This window comes from Neofelis nebulosa, chromosome 12 (genome assembly GCF_028018385.1).
Source record: "Neofelis nebulosa isolate mNeoNeb1 chromosome 12, mNeoNeb1.pri, whole genome shotgun sequence".
Taxonomy (NCBI): domain Eukaryota; kingdom Metazoa; phylum Chordata; class Mammalia; order Carnivora; family Felidae; genus Neofelis; species Neofelis nebulosa.
Window position 1 is genome coordinate 34395957 of NC_080793.1, and position 20861 is coordinate 34416817.

At 39.7% G+C, this 20861-nt stretch overlaps 1 protein-coding gene and 1 long non-coding RNA gene across 5 annotated transcripts in view; one reads left to right on the plus strand and one right to left on the minus strand.

Annotated features, from left to right (window-relative positions):
- Nucleotides 1-4684, minus strand: part of LOC131491639 (uncharacterized) — a 36844-nt gene extending 32160 nt beyond the window's left edge. For both annotated transcript variants that reach the window (XR_009251578.1, XR_009251577.1), the window contains exons 1-2: nt 4545-4684; nt 3995-4079 (exon numbers count right to left, since the gene is read on the minus strand). This is a non-coding gene — a long non-coding RNA (uncharacterized LOC131491639). The remainder of the gene's footprint in view (nt 1-3994; nt 4080-4544) is intronic.
- On the plus strand, nt 4506-20026 carry TRMO (tRNA methyltransferase O). Of its 3 annotated transcripts, none has more exons than XM_058694821.1 (5): nt 4506-4637; nt 9234-9408; nt 11857-12014; nt 14570-15235; nt 18288-20026. In XM_058694821.1, exons 1-5 carry the CDS (start codon nt 4562-4564, stop codon nt 18545-18547), a joined length of 1335 nt encoding a protein of 444 aa, XP_058550804.1. In that variant the 5' UTR covers nt 4506-4561; the 3' UTR covers nt 18548-20026. The 3 variants fall into 3 exon arrangements, with proteins under 3 accessions (XP_058550804.1, XP_058550805.1, XP_058550806.1); XM_058694822.1 differs by lacking the exon at nt 18288-20026 and adding an exon at nt 15814-16126; XM_058694823.1 differs by lacking the exon at nt 4506-4637 and adding an exon at nt 4852-5009.
- The last annotated feature ends 835 nt before the right edge of the window (nt 20027-20861 follow it).

The following is a 20861-nucleotide window of genomic DNA, read 5'->3' on the forward strand; positions in this document are numbered from 1 at the left end:
TTTTTAAATATTGCATTTGTGCAAAAAGTACATCAAATCATTATCACATGCTTCACCGTGTGGACAGCATTGTGGTAAGCACTGTGAGGGTTAGAAGACCTATAGCATATAGTCCTTACCCAGCAGGGGTTTAATCTAGTTTTACGGGGAAATAAAACAGAATATAATTACAAAAGAAAGTAAGAAAGGCTAGTGTCATTTGAATAGTACATAGAATAGAGGAAACACTCCCCTCCCCCCCCCTTTTTTTTTTTTTTTGCTGGAGTGACCTGAAAAGATTAAATCTCCAAAAGATGAAAAGATGAAAAAGATTTGTATTGTAGGTGAGGATCACAGCATTATTGTATGTGACACAGAGAAGGGTGAATTCGAGACATATTCAAGAGAACTACTTGCAAACTACAGTTAATGCAGGGTCCATGTGGAATAGCAGGCTAATAGGCTAAAAATCTCATATTATTAGTGTGAACAGAATTTTCCATACCAAAGATTACGTAAGGTAATGGGGAACTAAGTAAGACTTTTGAACAATGGAGTGGCAGTTTCAGTATTTTAAGAATATCTATCTGGTGATAATGGTCACGATTAGCTGAAAATGACAAGAGACTGGGGGCAGGAACAGGAACTCTTCCAGGTGGGAAGATGTCTGAAAAACTCCCTGGGATTTGGTTGGGGGGGGGGTTGTTTGCAGTTTTCCCTCTGTAGAAGACTAAAGTAAAGGAGATTTCTGTGAGTAAAGGTTTAGTTTAGCAAGGGCGCAATTGCATAAGCTCTATAGGCACATAGGCACTGTGCTAGGTTCTAGGCTATACAGTGAAGAACAAGACAGAATCCCAGTCCCTCAAGCATTCGTAGTGTAAAACAGAGGTTCTTAACACTCAGGATATATTAGAACCACTGAGGTAGATTTAAAAATTACAGGGGCGCCTGGGTGGCTCAGTCGGTTAAGCGTCCAACTTCGGCTCAGGTCACGATCTCGCGGTATGTGAGTTCGAGCCCCGCGTCGGGCTCTGTGCTGACTGCTCAGAGCCTGGAGCCTGTTTCAGATTCTGTGTCTCCCTCTCTCTCTGACCCTCCCCCGTTCATGCTCTATCTCTCTCTGTCTCAAAAATAAATAAACGTTAAAAAAATTAAAAAAAATAAAATAAAATAAAATAAAAATTACAGCTGTGCCTCCCCAGGGATTCTGATTTACCTGCCTAGGACGACATCCAGGCATAGGTATGTTAATTTTTTAGTTTATTTTTTTTTGTTGTTGTTTCAAATATTCTTTGAGGAATAATTTTAGAAATTAAAGAAAATTTGTAAAGATAGTACAGAAGTTTCTGTATACCTCTCACCCAGTTTATCCTAATGTTAACATGTTCTATAACCATGGTCCATTTATCAAAACTTAAGAAATTAAGACAGGTGACATTACCATTATTTGGATTTCATTAGTTTTTGTGCTAATGTCCTTTTTCGGCTTCAGGATCCAATCTCCGATATGACATTGCATTTAGAATATTTAAAAAGCTCTCCAGGTGAACCTTGTGCAGCTACAGTTGAGGACCACTAGTGTATGGGGAGGGTACAATGCTCTTTCCTTCCTGTTTGCACACATTCCCCCACAAACATTACATTTTTTTCCTCTTGGGGTGTATGCATCATACAATGATTACTCATACTCCATTATATTACTCAAGTGACATATTGAGGGCAGAATAACCATATAATAGTCCTTTATATCTGGATGGCACTTCAGAATTTATACTTTGATATACACTGATTTGCTCAGGAGTGTATGAAATTGGCAGGGCAGTGATTATCATTCCAGTTTTATAGATGAGGGAATAACCTCAGAGAGGCTGGGTACTCACCTAAAGTAACATCTAACTTCCTCAGTACTTTTCATGCTGGGTCTAATCTTAGAAAATCTGGTCTCAATTTCATCTGCCAGAGTGGGTCAACATTAGTCAGAAAAGGGTAGATGGAAGTTTCATGTTCTAATAGTGTTGCATTAAAGAGGAACCATAAGAGATTTGCATATGTGCCATGCACAGGGGCATAAAGGTGAAACAGATGACAAAGTAGATGGAATGAAGAATATAGAATGTTAGAAGGAGAGGGATCTTCTCTTTTTACCTTTTAGGACCCTTTCTGCTTGCCCTCTCACCCCACTCCCTGTATACACACAATCTCTGCTTTCTCACTATTCTTATTCAAACACCAGTGTGCATCTAAACATTTTCCAGTTTTCTTCTTGGCTTAAAACGTTGAGGTCACAGAATCAAAAGTTTTGCAACCATCTAAGCCCACTTTGTACTACCCTCCTCTCATGGTAGGTACAATGGTGGTTCTTAAAAATCCATGAAACACATGCTACTAAATCTAAAATGATCTCATGAGAAGTCCCAAAGCTTTAATTGTTTTTCAGGGATCCTTCATCCAAGTGAAAGATTAAGAACCATTGCAAGGGGAAGTGTTCTGTAACTGTAGGCTCATGACCACCTGTATTAGAAGCATTTAGTGTTTTTTTTTAAATTTTTTTAACATTTTTACTTATTTTTGAGAGAGACAGAGACAGAGTACAAGCGGGGGAGGGGCAGAGATAGAGGGAATCACAGAATCTGAAGCAGGCTCCAGGCTCCAAGCTGTCAGCACAGAGCCCAATGAGGGGCTTGAACTCACGAACCATGAGATCATGACCTGAGCTGAAGTCAGACGCTTAACCAATGGAGCCACCCAGGAGCTCCAGCATTTAGTTTTTTTAAAGGCAGATTCCTAGATTTTACCTCCAAAGAAAAGATTGCCTTATAAAGTTTTTATTTTTATTTATTTATTTTGAGTGGGGAGGGGCAGAGAGGGAGAGATAATCCCAAGCAGACTCCGTACTGTCCGTTTAGAGCCCGACAGAGGGCTCGAACTCACAAACCTTGTGATCATGACCTCAGCCAAAACCATGAACCAGGTATTTAACCAACTGGGCCACCTAGGCGCCCCAGAAGGTTGCCTTATAAATTACAAATAATCTTACATAACTCTAGAAAGGATAATAAAAAACCTCAAATCATATAATAAAAGTGTTACATATTTAAATTCCTATTTTCCAGAACAAAAAATTTTACTTTTGAAATTTAGATGTGGCAATCTACATCAGTGTCTCCAAATCTGCTTTGCATCTCAGTACTTGCCACACTTGGTAATGCATTTTTTTTTCGTGATTATCATTAGATAATGATATCTAAGGTCAGGAGGGCAAATACATTTCCACACTAGTCTGTCCACAAATTAAGCAATACTATCACTTTCAACACCACCATCTAGTGGCAAACACAGCTATTACGGTGCCAGTTTCACAGAGTGTATTAGCTTAATTGTTCTCAAACTTGTTTCTGCAGACACACTGATTAACAGCATCTCCCCTGGAAACAGATAAATGGCATTTTTTTCCAAATTTTCATGGACAGACGACAGAAGACCTATTTATGAATGTGATCAATTTTAAAGTGTGTGTGTATGTGTGTGTGTGTGTGTGTGTGTGCATGAGTGTGTTTTCAACCACAACCTTCTCTTTCAATCTTTGGCTCCTGCTGGTTATTTTCTGCTAGTGATCTATTTATTACTCCAAAACAAATGAAAAGGTTTAGCGACAGCTTTTCATGGTTGTGCGTTTAAAATCTGTGGATTTGCATGCTTTTGAATATTTTATATTGCAAGCCATTTATTCTCCCCACCACAAACAGGATAAAAAGCCCATATACTGAATTACATACGCAGAGAAACTTGATATAGGTGAGCGATGACGTTACAAGTAAGTAGGTAAAAGGATAGTATCGTTACAAGGATAACTGGTCATCGCATGGGATGAAAATACAATTCTATTTGGCCCTTTTCAGAGCTGTCCAGAAACAAAGATTACAATCTCTACTATGTACATGGCATATTGACCCTCAATTTCATTCTCGCTTCAATTCCCGCAAAGTATGGAGCACACAAAAAACTCCCCACTTACCCCCTATTCCAGTGTGAGGCTCCCCATCCATTAGACTTTAAATAAGGTTTACTTGGGGTTCCTTGCTGACAATACATCGTTTTTACTGTGGAAAAATTTAATATACATAAGTATAAATAATCATCTGTGTATTCCTACCACGCAAGAATTTCTAACATTTCCCAACATCCGATAATTATGCTAATGTGGTAACTGCATATATCCATCCTTTTTCTTTAAAAATTCGAGAGAGACATCTTAGTGCATAAATCGTCATCGAATGTCCCCACTGGCAAGCAATGGAACGCGGAGTCGCTGACTGGCGGGGAATCGCAGCGGATCCGCTAAAGTCAACGGAGCCCCGGATCCGGGAAAGGAACCGAGGCCGGGCAATGGCTTCAGCGCTCCAACCCTAACTTTACAGGGGCCGCCAGCGCCACCCGCAGTGAGGTCGCGTCCCTCTCCGCGCATGCGCCAGGCCCTGAGTCCGCACCACCCCGCCAGCGCGGCTTCTGCGCAGGCACCAAGTTCGGACACAGGAAGCGGAAAGTCGGCCGAGTTGGGTCGGCACCTCAGTGAAAAGTAGCCATGCGCGTCTTGGAGGAGACAGGGCCCGAGGCCACAGCGACCCCGTGCGGGTGCGTGAAGCCGGCTTTGGAAACAGGTAACTTCTAAGAGACCGGCGGTTCCGCACCCAAAAGAGGCCTAGGCTCAGGCCTCCGACTTCAGTGCAGAGAGGGACGTAATATGTGAGAACTTGAATCGAAGTGCGTCATTGTTCTTACCGCGAAGCCACGGATCACGTGCACCAGCGACCACGTGATTTTGCTGAGGCGAGCGGCATGATGTCATCTGTTCTGGGTAGCTGTGGTTGGCTTGGTTTAGGCGTGATGGCCGGAACAGACACGTGCAGTGTAACGGCCTTTCTCTCAGGGGGTTCTTGCGCCTGTGGGAGAGATAGGATGTGAACGTTGGTGTTAACGCGCGTTAGGAACTAATAAATGCCCCAAGAGAGAGGCCTCCTGTGCTGTAGGAAGTGAGGAGGGAGACGTGGGAAAGTTCTGGGGCGGAGAGAAGGGAAATCTTTTTAAAGTGGGCCTGGAAAGATGGGCATGGGTTTATTTTCCCTTCATCAGAGCAGAATATTACTTTTAGAAATTAGAAGCAAATGGAAGAAAGTCAAAGTGCACCATCATCCAGAGAAAACCACTGTTAATATCTTGGTGTCAACCTACCATACTTCTTTCAGTGCATGCACGCTAGAAAAATGAATTGATATGTGACCCCATTGTTTTGTAACTTCTTTCTAAAACAAGTTTCATATAAATCTGTGACCATTAATAATTTTAAGGGATTGCACATTATTTTTCTTTAGAGATGTGTTCTAACTAACCAGTTCGCTATTGCTGGACGTTTAGGGTACTGCCAGTTTTCATTGTTCTGAAGAAAATTGTTAAAACTAAAATCTTTGTGTGATAAATGTTTAACTTAGATTCAATTTGCTAAAAGTACTTCTACTTGGTCAGAGGTTGTGCTCATTTTAAAAAGTTGTTGCACAGTGCCAGATTGCAGGCTTATATTTTGACAGGAAGGAGCAGGGCTCAGAGGCCTACATAGCATGGGATTAGGGAGCTGTAAATCTGAAATATTGGATGGATGGGGGGCGGGGGTGAGTGGGAACCGTTGATTGGATTCAGGATTGTAGAGAACCTTAAATACCAGTGTAAGAAATAGAAAGTCTCTTAATGGTGAAAAGTGGAAAATTTAAAGTTAGAGGGTAGCGGGGCGCCTAGAGTAGCTCCATTGGTGTAGCTTCCGACTCTTGATTTTGGCTCAGGTCATGATCTCATAGTTGGTGAATTGGAGCCCCTCAATGGGCTCTGCCCTGACAGTATTGAGCCTGCTTGGAATTCTCTCTCTCTCCCTCTCTCTGCCCCTCCCAACTCCCCTGTGCTCTCTCTCAAAATAAATAAACAAACCTAAAAAAAAAAGGAGGGTAGCATAAAATTAAGGAACAGAGTCTAGAGGATTGGTGTAGTGTATTTTAACAGGGAGAGGGACCTGCGTGGGGGACATGAATTATATAGTAAGGGTAATTTAACAGTCCAAGCAAGAGGTCAAGAAGACCAGAATTACCTTGTGTACAAAAAGTCTGCATTAATAACTGTTGGTTTTTCTCTTATTACACAGTTAATACAATTGTAATACTGTTAAAATGAGGGAAAGGCCTAAGTAAGAGCTTTGAAAAACACTCTTTGCTGAGCACTTGGTGTTATACTAGGTGCTTTAAATATTTTTTCCACAATATTGAAGTATTGTGAGATTCTTCACAACTGTTAATTCCACTATGATAAGAGTTCTTGTTGTTTCTTTTACCCAAACTTAGCTCAGTGTCTGGCAATTGTATACACCTGGAAAGTGTTTGTTAAATGGAAACAGGACACAGGGATCCCAACTTACTAGGTTAGGGCTGTTTTTTGGGCCATGTTTCTTTATGACATTTTAATGGAACTCTAGAGACTTGTTTGGCCTCAGTTTCTTCATCTTTAAAGTATTTACTGTCTTTATTCCACAGGAACATGGATAAGGGTAAACAAAAGAAGGCCTGTAAACATATTGGAAAAATATTTAAAGTCCTCAAAAACATACACAGCATGGAAGTATCTTAGAATCATAATATTGAGAGAGAAAAAGCAAGCCTGAGAAGATAACATGTAATTTCTTTTTTTTTTTTTAATATTTAAATTTTTTTTTTCAACGTTTTTTTATTTATTTTTGGGACAGAGAGAGACAGAGCATGAACGGGGGAGGGGCAGAGAGAGAGGGAGACACAGAATCGGAAACAGGCTCCAGGCTCCGAGCCATCGGCCCAGAGCCTGACGCGGGGCTCGAACTCACGGACCGCGAGATCGTGACCTGGCTGAAGTCGGACGCTTAACTGACTGCGCCACCCAAGCGCCCCGATAACATGTAATTTAATACCAGTTTTTATAGAGTTCAAACACAAAATAAAAATTATGTAGGCATGCATATGCATGTGATAAAATTATATTTAAAAAACTACATTAGAAAAAGAAGTGAGTGACAAAGACCCCATTCAGGCACCTGTTTATCTCAGCGGGAAGGATGGGTGTGCCCTAGGAGAGAAACAACATTAAAAGATAACAATTTGTTGGTAAAACTCTAGTTCTTGGGATCTGTGGTGAGTACACAAGATTTCATAATATGATGCTCTAATATATATATGTGTTACATATAATATTTTATATGTAGCCAGTAATATAGTTTTTATAAGTGAAAAGTAAAGAAGGGTGCTGTGAGGGACACTACCAGGCCTATAATCTCACCACCTATGCTGGTAATGGAAGCTGGAAATAAAATGATGGTCTAGAGTGTCTTTATATCATCTCTTAAAAGAAGTTAGTAAAGCTTACATGAAATGTAAAGAAAAAAAAAGTTATTTGTAAATTAGTTGTGGATACATTGGACTTTAAACCTATATTGATACTGGCTAGCCAGATTTCCTTCTTTTTTTTTTTTTTTAACGTTTATTTTTGAGACAGAGAGAGACAGAGCATGAACGGGGGAGGGGCAGAGAGACAGGGAGACACAGAATTGGAAGCAGGCTCCAGGCTCTGAGCCGTCAGCCCAGAGCCCAACGTGGGGCTCAAACTCATGGACCGTGAGATCATGACCTGAGCTGAAGTCGGATGCTTAACCGACTGAGCCACCCAGGCGCCCCTGGGTTTCCTTCTTTTGAAAGGAGTTGCCACTTAGCAAAAAAAAAAGGGTTTCTAATTATTATAAAAAGTTCAAATATTCTATAAATTACAAAGTCAAATATAAAAATAATCCAAAAATCTCACTATCCATTTTACATGTTATCACATCCATTTACCAAAATGTTAACATTTTGGTGAATATCCTTCCAAATAGTTTTCTCAGCATACATGTACATATTTAGGTGAATGTATAAACAAACTTTCATAAATGGGATTATGTTCTTTCACTTTTTCAATTCCCATTTTAATCAGGTTAGACTTAATGCCTTTTTCCATGTAACATGAATTTTTTGAGTATCTACCCCCGTGCATGCAATATAGACAGTGAACACTGCAGTAAACAAGACAGAAAAACTCCTGCCCACAGGGAGCTTACATTCTAAAGGGGCAGAGAGCTACTGGACAAGCCTAATCTGGAATCTACCCTGTGTCTAGACATTTTAGTAGTATGATCCCATGTACTCCCTTTATTGCTTAAACAACTTTGTTTTGTATGTTCTGTTTTTAATTGAATGCATCCCTATTTGGACACGTTTTCCCCACTATCCAAAAGTAGAGCATCCCTACAAAATGTTTCATAAGCTGAAATGGCATAATGCAAAGTAGTTACCATTAATTTATATGGAAAATATTTTGAGCATTCCTCAATGCAAAAAATAATCTCTCTTAGGCTTTTCTGTTACCTGAGGACACATCTTGCTAGTGGATGCACAAAACAAGATAAACCACAGATGCTCACAGACAAAGTTCAAAAATCTAGTGTCTTGATGCTCAGATGCTTCCTGGGGAAGGACCTGGGTGGGGCCGATCTCACACCTTGAGGTGCACCCTGCATCTATAACAGCTCTCTGCAAAACAGATACTGAACAGTATTTTCAATTTTTGCCTTTTTTGGTAAAAATAAACATTGGATTTCTTTTGATTAGCAAAAACAGGTACTAATGTAGGTCTTCTGTAAATGTGCAGTGGCTTAATGCAGACTTATGAAAAGCATGAGGATATCTGTATACAACCTCTGTCTCCTTATCTTTAATTATTCTTTGCCTTATCTTTCATACTCTAGCCAAGCAAACTAGCTTGTTCCCTACATGTGCTATGACAGTTCTCATTTAACTTTGTGTGTGTGTTATTCCCTCTATAGTAAATACCGTTTTAGCCCTGACCAAAGTCACATGCCTTAGAAAATGGTAACATAGAATTTGATTTATGGTCATAGTAGAACATCTAAAAATGCTCCCTGTCTTTCTTTTCTTAGACCTGTACTCTTTCTGGCTCATCATCCAAAGGGATATAATAATGTGTATGTAATAATGAGGCTATTTATATATATTCATGATACTATATGAGTCATTTTTAATAGTTGCATAACACTTGGTAGATGTTAAAACTATGAAATCAGTGCATTAAAGAAAACATGTTTTCCTACATCTTTATTTGACATTTTGACTAATGATTTCTTACCTGAGTTTCTTCTGTAGGGAATCTTTTAACTGAGCCAGTTGGCTACTTGGAATCCTGTTTCTCAGCCAAGAATGGTACTCCAAGGCAGCCATCTGTTTGTAGCCATTCGCGAGCTTGTTTGAGAATTCGGAAGAGCGTCTTTAATAATCCTGAACATTCCTTGATGGGCTTAGAACAGTTTTCTCATGTTTGGTAAGTTGTTTTATAATTAGAAGTGGTTCTTTGGGCCAGAACTTGCCCTTGAGTAAAGTACTCCAGTTGAAGGCAATCTTGGAGTCTGCCATCCAGACCATCCTTCCTATTGCATGGAATTCACGTACCATGTTCTCACACGTGATTGCCTGTATATCTTGAGCAACCTCATGGAAGCTTGGAATCCATTGAGGGGGCATGTTCCATTTACAGTTGGTTCTAACTATGATAAATGCCTTCTGTCGAGCTGAAATCTGCAGACCTTCTTGATTCTGCCTGTGGGTACCTATTGTCTTCTGGACCAGGGGTCAGCAAGCTACAGCCCATGGACCAAATACATCTACCTCCTATCTTTGTAAATATGTTTATGGGAACACAGCCACTCCTATTCATTTATGTATTGTGTGTAGCTGCTTTTGTGGTTTAGTGGCAGAGTTGAACAGTTACAACAGAGACTGGTTGGCCTGCAAACCCTCAAATATTTACTGTTTGACCCTTTACAGAAAAAGTTTGCATGACTCTACTCTAGACCCATGAAGAATTAAGTCTATTCTTCCTAAAGACAAAAGAGCTTTAGAAATCTGGATACTTTAAATAATAAAGTGTTACCTATATTAGGACCTGTGTTATACTAGTGTTACTGATTGTCACTTGGAATTCTGTCTCTGTCCATTCTTCCTCACTCCAGCATCACCAGTATGGCTTGGTCTAATTTTAAAGTGAAGACCTAAAATTAGGTATTTATTCTGAAATAGTTTATATTTCACGTTAATTTGGAAATGTGGGTAGAGTAAAAACATGAGTGTCTGGCCTAGTTTGTAGGATCTTGGTTAAATTAATTAAGTTAAAAACATTTACTGATATAAAAAAAATAGGTCTGGATCTATATAAAGAGATTTTTCTGTATCCCTCCTATTTTCTCCTCTCTCATCCTCACCCCCTTACACTCTTCAGAGATTATTGTTGTTAACAGCTTGGTGTATATCCTACCAGGCTTTTTCTTTTCCTTTTTTAATACACATAGAAGCATATACATACACATTGGGAGTGGGTGTTTGTTTTAAACAATGGAATATGTTTTCTTCACTCAACAGTATATATCATGACAGTACATAGAGATTTATCCTTTTTGCTTTGATGGCTGTCTGCTTTCGGAAAATATGGGTATACCATGATTTGACCATTCTCTTGCTAATGGATAGTTATTTTGGTATTACAGTAATGTTGTAACAAACCTTCTTAGACACAATTCTTGACACTTGGGTATTTTTTACAAATAGGGTATCAGAAATGGATATCGAGCTAGAGGGGGTGCATATTTATAACTTTGGAGACCTACTGCCAAATTGCACTTTAGTAAGCTTAATTTATGTTTCAAAGATGTATAAAAATGACCTTTTCTCTGCGTTCTTGCTGACACTATATGTTATCAGTTTTTTTTTTTTACATTTTTGCCTGACAGGGAAAAACAGTATTTTATTTTTCAGTTCAATTTCTAAATTATTAAGTTCAACATCTTTTCATATGGTTGCTATTTTTTACTCTTTTGTGAGTTGTCTATTCATGTTCTTGGCTTAATTTCTTATGAGTTGTCCTTTTCTTTGTGATATGTCAGAACAGTTTATATACCACAGATATTAACTCATCATCCATTATACAGGTAGCAGACATTTTCTCCTGAGATGACATTGTGTAGTCATAAACTTAATGAATTCAAATCTGTTGTTTCTCTTCTTGGCTTCCTTCTTTTGTGTTTTGTTTAGGAGTGCCTAGTCAAGTTATTTAACATTTCTGAGCCTCATTTTCCTCATTTTTTTTTTTTAAGGCACACTTTTTTTTTATGTTTATTTTAGAGAGAGAGAGAGAGAGAGAGAGAGAGAGAGAGACAGAGCGTGAGCAGGGGAGGGGCAGAGAGAGAGGGAGACACAGAATCTGAAGCAGACTCCAGGCTCTGAGCTGTCTGCACAGAGCACAATGCAGGCTTGAACCCATGAACCGTGAGATCATGACCTGAGTCAAAGTCGGATGCTTAACCAACTGAGCCACCCAGGCACCCTACAATTTCCTCATTCTTAATGGGGATAAATTACAAATCTTACACTTGTTAAGAGAATTAAATGAAATGAGTATAAAATTGTCTAGCATACTGCCTGGCAAACAGAAGGCATTTACTTCGTAAATTTTGCTCATTTAGGCACTTCACAAACATTTGCTAAGTTCCTACCATATGCCAGTAATTGTGTTAGAGGGAAAGGATATGGAAATAAAACTCTGCCTCCCTTCAGGGAATCAGAATGGTATTTTCCCCCTCATTGCTTACATTTTAATACCATTAAAAGCATTGTTTCAGTTCTAATTTATGGGATTAAAGATTGTTTCCCCTCAAATCATTATGATACATTAACTTGTGTTCTTTTCTTACTCAGTGGTTTGGTTTATTTTCAATAGGATTTTGTTTGTTTTTCACAAAAATGGTCATTTGAGCTGTAAGGCAAAAGTGCAGCCTCCTAGGCTGAATGGCGCAAAGACTGGCGTTTTCTCCACAAGGAGCCCTCATCGTCCCAATGCAATAGGATTGACTCTGGCCAAGCTGGAAAAGGTAGAAGGTAAAACATTTCCTTTCTACTTTTATCTTTTTATCCTTACCCAAAAGAAGTCTTCTAAAGCCAATGTAGTATTCACCACTGTCTGTTATTCAGATGATTACCAATGGTGCGAACCCCTGAGAACTATCAGACGTTGAAGAAAATGAAATGACTCAAGGAATGTTACACTTAGAAATCAGTGTTCATAGGATGCTCAGAGTCTGATTATATCATCACATATGTCAGAATTTATTAAGTTATTTTAAAATAATGAAAGATTTCATAATCTTTACATTGTTATTTTAAAATAATGAAAGATTTCATAATCTTTACATTAGTAACCAAATTTTCTTTGACTTGGAATACAATAAATACAAAATAATTCAAAAATAATTGGTCACTTTCAGAATTAATACACAGTAACTGGTTGTATGTGGAGATATGGTAAACACACAGGGTGGTGTTGTATTATTTCTTCCTTGCACCTTTCAGGAACTGGACGTGCGTCATGGCTGTAGCACAGCTGTTAACTCTGATGTGTGGCAAAGGATCTGTGATGAATCTCGCTATAATATTTAATACCTGTCAGACTGTGGAAGTACCTGTGTAGAATATCAGATTAGTCTTAACTGTGTGTTCATATATAGCCTAGTTAATGGACCATACATTTTTTGGAAGCATCCCTTTCTTTTTTTTTTTTTTTTTCTTATTAAAGTATAAATGATATGTTAGTTTCAATTGTACTATATAATTCAATATTTATATGCATTGTGAAATCATCGTAATAAGTCTAGTAACCATTTGTCACCATACAGAGTTACAAAAGTTTTTTTTCTTATAATGTGAATTTCCAAGATTTACTCTCAACAACTTTCAAATATATGAGACCGTATTATTGACTGTAGTCACTGTGCTATACATCACATCCCCATGACTCATTTATTTTACAGTTGGAAGTTTGTACCTCTTGGTCCATTTCAGCCATTTCACCCATCTCCCCACCCTCTTCTCTCTGGAAGCCACCAATCTATTCTCTGTATTTTTGAGTTTTGGTTTGTATCTTTGTTTTGTTTGTTAGTAAAGCATCCTGTTCTTGAATCACTCTGACCTAATAAGCACATTTGTTAGGCAAAAGATGAAATAGGTATACTGGGAATCAGAAGACCATTCCAGGCCTTAGCTTGCTTGTTTGTAAAATGGGCTCAGGAGCAGGACCTGCCCTCTCTGGAACTCCACAGTATTTTTTAGGATCTTATGAGACAAAAGTTCTAAGAGTAGTTTTCAGGCTGCTTAGTACTAAATAGGTAAGACCAGTTATTTTGTTTGTTTTATCCCAGAACTTGAACTTCCTCCCCTGGATTGTATTCAGCTGGGCCTTAGGGAGGTTTTCCAGGAAAATTCTGTAGCCAGTTCAACTTGAGCTTTATCAGTTTGTGATGGCTAACCAGCTTGGGTAGTAGTACTGGAACATTTTATGATCATTCATGTAACCCACACATATTTTCTGAGCACTATAAATGTGCCAGGGATTGTTCTAGGTGCTGAGGTATAGTGGTAAACAAATCAGATAAAAAATCCCTGCACTGTAGAAGAACTTAAAATTCTAACAGGGAGATCAAACGAGAAATGTAAAAGGCAAATACAATAATACTGTAGACATTCTTAACAAATAAGTGTTATGGTGACTTCTAGTATTTATGTGGTGCTTGACAGTTTGTAAAGAAGGTTCACGTATGTTCAGTGTCTCTTTGGGCTTGATAGGGTAGCAGTCTTACTTCCATGGATGAAGGAACTGAGGCTCTTTGATGTTTGATAATTTTCCTAATAGCATCCAGCCAAGTGGTTGTCTGACTAAATCCCATGAATTTTTACCCATGTTACAATGCCTTTCCTCCTTCTGCAGACGTTGTTAGGCATAATCCATCACCTAGGAAATCCAAAGTCCTCATTCCAAAGTTCCAGGCTCATTCACAGTGAGCATGTTGTAGAAATCAGTTTCTTGTGTTGGTCATGTTTTAAAAAAATTTTTTTTTTCTTAACATTTATTCCTTTTTTGAGAGAGAGAGAGCCAGAAAGGCCTTGTAGAAGAGGTGTTATATTAAGAGCCTTAAAGAACATGCAGGAGTTTGGGGCGCCTGGGTGGCGCAGTCGGTTAGGCGTCCGACTTCAGCCAGGTCACGATCTCGCGGTCCGTGAGTTCGAGCCCCGCGTCAGGCTCTGGGCTGATGGCTCGGAGCCTGGAGCCTGTTTCTGATTCTGTGTCTCCCTCTCTCTCTGCCCCTCCCCCGTTCATGCTCTGTCTCTCTCTGTCCCAAAAATAAATAAAAAATGTTGAAAAAAAAAAAAATTTAAAAAAAAAAAAAAAAAAGAACATGCAGGAGTTTGACAAGTAAAGAAGAGGATGCGTTTCCAGGTAGAATGAAAAGGGTGTTTTGGTACCAGGTATCAGAGAGCCTGGCGTGTAAGAGAATTGTGAGTAAGATTGGTGAGACATAAAAGGATGGTGTTAGTTTATAATTGTTTGCACTATTCTTCATTGTTATTATTTCTAAGACGAGGTATTTTTCACATTATAGGTGGAGCCATATACCTTTCTGGAATTGACATGATTCATGGCACACCTGTCCTAGACATAAAGCCCTACATAGCTGAGTATGACTCACCACAAAATTTGATTGAACATTTACAGGACTTTAATTTACAGAATAACCAATATAAGCACCCAAACACACCCCGGTCCAGTGGCAAGACTGACAGCTGTGACCAGCAACAGCTCTCAAGGTATGATAAACCACAACACTATGGTCACACTGAGGAGAAACTTAAATGTGCCGAAGACAGAACTTCAGGAGAAAACTATATGAAACGTGACAGCTCAACACAAATCCGGCGAAACTCCCCTAAGCACAGAGAGATAGTGGGAGATTTGAGTGTCGAATCCAGAAGTGATCAGAGTCCAAGTGTGGCAGAAGAGCAAATCGGCCCATATTTCCTGGAGAAGAGCTTCTCAGAGGAAGGTACAGAAAGGAGGCAAAGGAGAGGGAAAGAAGCAGTGATTGCACAAGCAAGTAGTACAGAGGTCCAGCCTGTGGTCCTTCACTGCCGTCCCAGGAGGGCTGATGCAGCCCACTGCAGCGTGGTCCCCGCGTGGGTGAGAGAGGCCCCTGTGGCCACCTTGGAAGTGCGGTTTACTCCTCACGCAGAGATGGATCTTGAGCACCTCAGTTCGGGAGGTGTACCGGGTACTTTCTGTTTCTTATTTCTGAATGAGAGCTTTAGTCAAATTTGGTATTTCTGAGGGCAGTCATACAGCATATTTGTCAGGATGACTGGTCGTAAGAAATGCAGGAGAATAAAATAATATTTGGGCAACACCACCATCTGACGACTTCCATTCAGCCACGTTGTTCAGTACAGTGAGTCCCAAAACTCAGTAAAGTGTTTCTGAGAATGGCTGTTGCCTCATGAGGTGGCTTGTGATTTAAGTCCTCTTATCAGTCTGTTACAGTAGTTCCTGGGGTTTTCAAACAGCATTCAGAAGCTAAATTATGCTTGTTCTATACTTATGTCAATTACATTTTTTCATCTGTTTTACTGTCTGACTAGAGAAATATCCCATCTTATTCCATCAGGTGGCACAGAGCCCAAGAGTAAGAGGTAAAGGGTCTCTTAGCACAGTTATTGTCACCATAAAGTCCCAGCCCTGAAGACATACCTTTCACTGTAGAAGAGGGGCCACAGGGCTTTTGTTTGGAGCATGTTTACTTTACCACATGGTTTTTAACAAACACTGTAATCTGGTTTCCCCTGTCCACAGCAGATCCCGAGCAGCAATCTAGAGTGAAGGAAGGGGCTGTTAAGAGGTAGCTGCAGTGATTCCAGTAAGAAGTAGCCAGTTAAGTTGCCAAGAGTGTGTCTGATTTCATCCGCCACTCCAGGATGTGTTTCTCGTTCTTCCCTAATGCTTTGTGTTTAAACAAAGCATTTAATTTTTAAATTGACCTCTGTATTTAAGAAGTTCTGTTTATGGGGCACCTGGGTGGCTCAGTCAGTTAAGCATCCACCTCTTGATTTCGACTTGGGTCATGATCTCATGAGTGCAGAGCCTGCTTGGGATTCTCTCTCTCTCTCTCTCTCTCTCTCTCTCTCTCTCTCTCTCTCTCAAATAAATTAATAAAAAACTTAAAAAACAATTCTGTTTATGAAAGTTGTTTCATCATTGTATACAGTTGATGGGAGGAGGAAGGTAAGTTTAAAAGGATTTTGTGATAGAACAAAGAAAGCAGTGCTGCCTGGAAGATACTTTGTATTTATACTTACCCTTTGGCCTGCGGTTATCAGTGAATGCTTCGTACTTTGGAAAGTTTTATCTTTTTCAAACTCTAGTGCTATGTGTCTGACAGATTACAGTATGTCTTATTGATTTAAAAAAATCATTAAAAAGAATTATGAAATGTAACTTTAAAACAAGGACTGATTTAGAACGGAATTTGGAGCCAGTACAGAAATAAGAAATGACCTCGGGAAGTTTATAGTCTAGAAAAGAGAAAAGATATTGAATGGCAGCGTGTTGTGTGTGTTGGGGTGGGGGGGGGGGGGGGAGGACGTGGGGATTGGTGCTGGAACGGAGTGTTGTGGGCACATGAGGCAGAGAAGGATTGTGACTTGGGGAGCAGAGAGGAAACCTGGGAAGGCTTCCTGGAGGAAAAAGTATTTGAGCTAAACTTGGAAGGTTTAGTTGGCAGAGAAGTGAGGTGCCAGGTGAACAACCAAAGGCCTGGAGCTTTTACCAGTTACACTGTTTAATTAAAGAGTGTGATGTTTTTAAAGCTCCTCTTTTTTGAGTGGCCCTGGAGTCCTTTTATGAGCCATGCAATAAAGGAATATTAGCACTGCATAATTGGTCCTTCTTTTTTTTGTTTTTGTCTTTGTTTTTTTAAAGGATTCTGTGTGATCAGCATTTGAATTGGTTGGTCCTTCGTTTTTGACCAAAAATTGAACTTCATGGCTTTACTTACAAACTTACTTATTGGATATAGCCCAGAGTGATTTTTGGCTGTTGTCTAAAAGTTGAATTTACTTGCAGAAGAATAAAGATCTACCACCACTCCAGACGATATTTTGAATAGGGACAACACTGTTTAAATCACATACCTTCCTGGAAGGGCCCAGCCTTCATTTGGATGTATGTTATGTTGTAGCTATTAAAAGTTAGGTCACAGTTGGGGCTCCTGGATGACTGAGTCGGTTAAGCATCCGACTTTGGCTCAGGTCATGATCTCGCGGTGTGTGAGTTCAAGTCCCACGTCGGGCTCTGTGCTGAAAGCTTGGAGCCTGCTTCAGATTCTGTGTCTCCCTCTTTCTCTGCCCCTCCTTACTCGTGCTCTGTCTCCTCTGTCTCCAAAATAAATAAACATTAAAAAAAAAAAGTTAAGTCACAGTTAATTTTTTACTTAAGTTTTGTACATACTGTATTTTTAAAAATTATAATACATCCACAATTATATAAATGTAGGAAGTTTGCTACTTAACAGGGTTAAACATCTTTTTACCTGAAATATAAACCTGGGTGGCATGGGGTGGCTTGTTCCCTCGTGATGATGTTCAACTTTCTCAGCGTATCTGTTTTGTCATGTCCTTGTTCCTTAGGGAATGTGATGTTACTTTTTTTTTTTTTTTAATGTTTATTTTTGAGAGAGAGAGTGCAAGCAGGACGGGGCAGAGAGAGGGGGACAGAAGATCCAAAGTGGGCTCTGCACTGACAGCAGCGAGCCCAGTGTGGGCTCAGACTCGCGAACTGTGAGATCATGACCTGAGCCGAAGTTGGACACTCAACCGACTGAATCACCCAGTCGCCCCTGGGGTGTTATTTTAAGTAGGGGTGTGACACCAACTATCTGAGGCACCTTCTCTTACCTATAGCTGGAGCTCTGGGTATATGTGGGTTTAGTCCTCTTTCTTGTGGCTTTCTGAGAATGCTGGGACTGTGAATGCATTTCCCTGACCATACTTCCTTTCTCAGAAGAAAATGACAAGGAATTGAATTAAAGTCTGTGTTGAGATTAGATAGAAGATTTTGTTTAGCACATGAAAATTGGGGGCATGCATAAGTTTAATCTAATGATAGTAAATACTACTTGAAAGTGACATTCTGTGTAATGACTGAATAGATTGGCAAACCCAGTTCATTTTACGTGATCATCAAGGAACCAACCAAACTCCACATTAAAGTTCACTGTAATGAAATTTGACGTGCATGACTTTCAGCATTAAGTTGTATTATTCTCATTGCAGATGGCAGTCAGTCTTCATTTAAATATTTTCAATCAGCAGAGGAAGCAAGGCATGCCATTGAGGCTGTGCTGTCAGCTGACCCTCGGTCTGTATATCGACGGAAGCTCTGCCAGGATCGCCTTTTCTACTTTACTGTAGACATAGCGCATGTCACTTGCTGGTTTGGTGATGGCTTTGCAGAGGTTCTAAGGATCAAGCCAGCTTCGGAGCCTATTCAAATGACTGACCCTACAGAGTCCTTGGTGTCTCTGGGATCGTAAGTAGCCTCTATCGTGTGTTTTAAACAGCCTAATTGACTTTGGATGGGGCTGTTGGATTATCTGTATAAGCTAACAATGTGCCGCCTTTGCAAAAAGAAGCAACACTTTGTGATCTCATTGCTTTGATTGATTTGGGTTGTTCAAAATATTTATTTGAAAAACCTATATTTTAATAAAGTGAGAGATGTAAAATTTAGAGAAATTGCCATATGCTTTTCAGTTGGTTAATGTTGAAGAATCCAAAGGTGTTGATGTCTCATTGATTTCTGAAAGAAGCTGATTATTCTTGGCACTTGGTAAAACTGGGCGGAGAGCATTCTAGCAGGAACTTACAAGCTAAGGGGATCTGTTCAGCAATTCATACTGGTTTTCTTGTCTGGAATAGTTTGACCCCTCTATTTTATTTTAAATCAAACTGAGTTAACATTGTTTTAAGAAACTAACAGATCTGGGGCACCTGGGTGGCCCAGTTGATAGAGTGTCCGGTTTCGGCTCAGGTCATGATCTCACAGTTTGTGAGTTTGAGCCCCGCTCAGGCTGTGTGCTGACAGCTTGGAGCCTGGAGCCTGTTTCAGATTCTGTGTCTCCCTCTCTCTCTGCTCCTCCCTTGCTTGTGCTTGGTTTCTCTCTCCTCTCTCTCTGTCTCTCAAAAATAAGTAAACATTAAAAAAAAATAAAAAAAACGAAACTAACAGATCGAACACAAGTGGTTGTAAAGATTTTTAGAGATTAAACCCCTGTATATCAGAGACTTTGGCCCACACACATATATATGTATGTAGTATGCATATATTTAATCCTGATTCCAAAATAGACACTCTGAAGTTTCTCTGGATGTCTTTGTATCAGAAAAGAAAGTCACTCCAGAGGTCCAAGAAAATAACTTAATTACCGGGTTCTTACTTATTGTGTATTTACTGAAAAGCTACTGTGGGTTAGGTTTTGGTGATAAAAGGAGGTAAAAACAAGATGCAGTGCTTGTTGCAAGTCATAGTTAGGGGAGGAAGAAGACGTAACCACATTATTTTATTACAGTTAGATAAATATAGTAATTAAGTCTGTTCATGGTTCCTGTGTAGTACCATGTAGGAAGTAGTTGTAAGACTGTATTGCCTATAGGTGATTTTAATGATGTGATCCCAGATAACTGAAGATTTATGATCAGCATAACCAAATTAGATACCTGTCAACATGAGAGGCTTTCCTAATCACAACTGTAAATCTTTTTTCTTTAATTTTTTTTTAACGTTTATTCATTTTTGAGAGACACAGAGAGACAGCATGAGTGGGGAAGGGGCAGAGAGAGAGGGAGACACAGAATCTGAAACAGGCTCCAGGCTCTGAGCGGTCAGCACAGAGCCCGACAAGGGGCTCGAACTCATGAACTGTGAGATCATGACCTGAGCCGAAGTCGGCCGCTTAACCAACTGAGCCACCCAGGCGCCCCACAACTGTAAATCTTAATAGCTGATTGGTCATGGGTTTTTTTTTTTTTTTTTTAAATTTTTTTTTCAACGTTTTTTATTTTTTATTTTTGGGACAGAGAGAGACAGAGCATGAACGGGGGAGGGGCAGAGAGAGAGGGAGACACAGAATCAGAAACAGGCTCCAGGCTCCGAGCCATCAGCCCAGAGCCTGACGCGGGGCTCGAACTCACATACCGCGAGATCGTGACCTGGCTGAAGTCGGACGCTTAACCGACTGCGCCACCCAGGCGCCCCTGGTCATGGTTTTGAAATGAGTCCTGCTGCCTGTAGATACTTGGACAGAGTCATTTGCGGCTGATGACACTGCACTCTTGAACCAAACTGGATTGCCTTTAAGGTTGCTTATAACCTCTTGGGGAAGTATCTTTAATTTGATTTTTAAAATCTCTTTATTTTGAGATAATTACAGATTCACAGGAAGTTGCAAAAATAGTGTAGAGGCCATGTGTACCCTTCACCTGGCTGCTTCCCATGGTAACATCTTACATAAACTGTAGTATAATGTTAAAACTAGGAAGTTGACATTGGTATAATCTTTTATTTCGATTTTTATGCCTTTTCTCTTAAAATTATTTTGAGACTAAATCAGGGCTTGAAGCACAAAATGTTGATATTTAATATTGAAAAAATAGCCTGAGGATGATAACAACCAGCCTTCTAGCAACAGGACTGTTCAGTTGTTTGAGATTTTAATATACATTCTCAGGATTTTAGAACTAAAATCCTAAATATAATCCAGGTTAGTTCTCTGCCCACTTACCAGTCTCTTCAGTATTCCCAGTGTTTGGCCTTTAAGCCCCCACTTAAACCCCTGAGTGATGATCCTT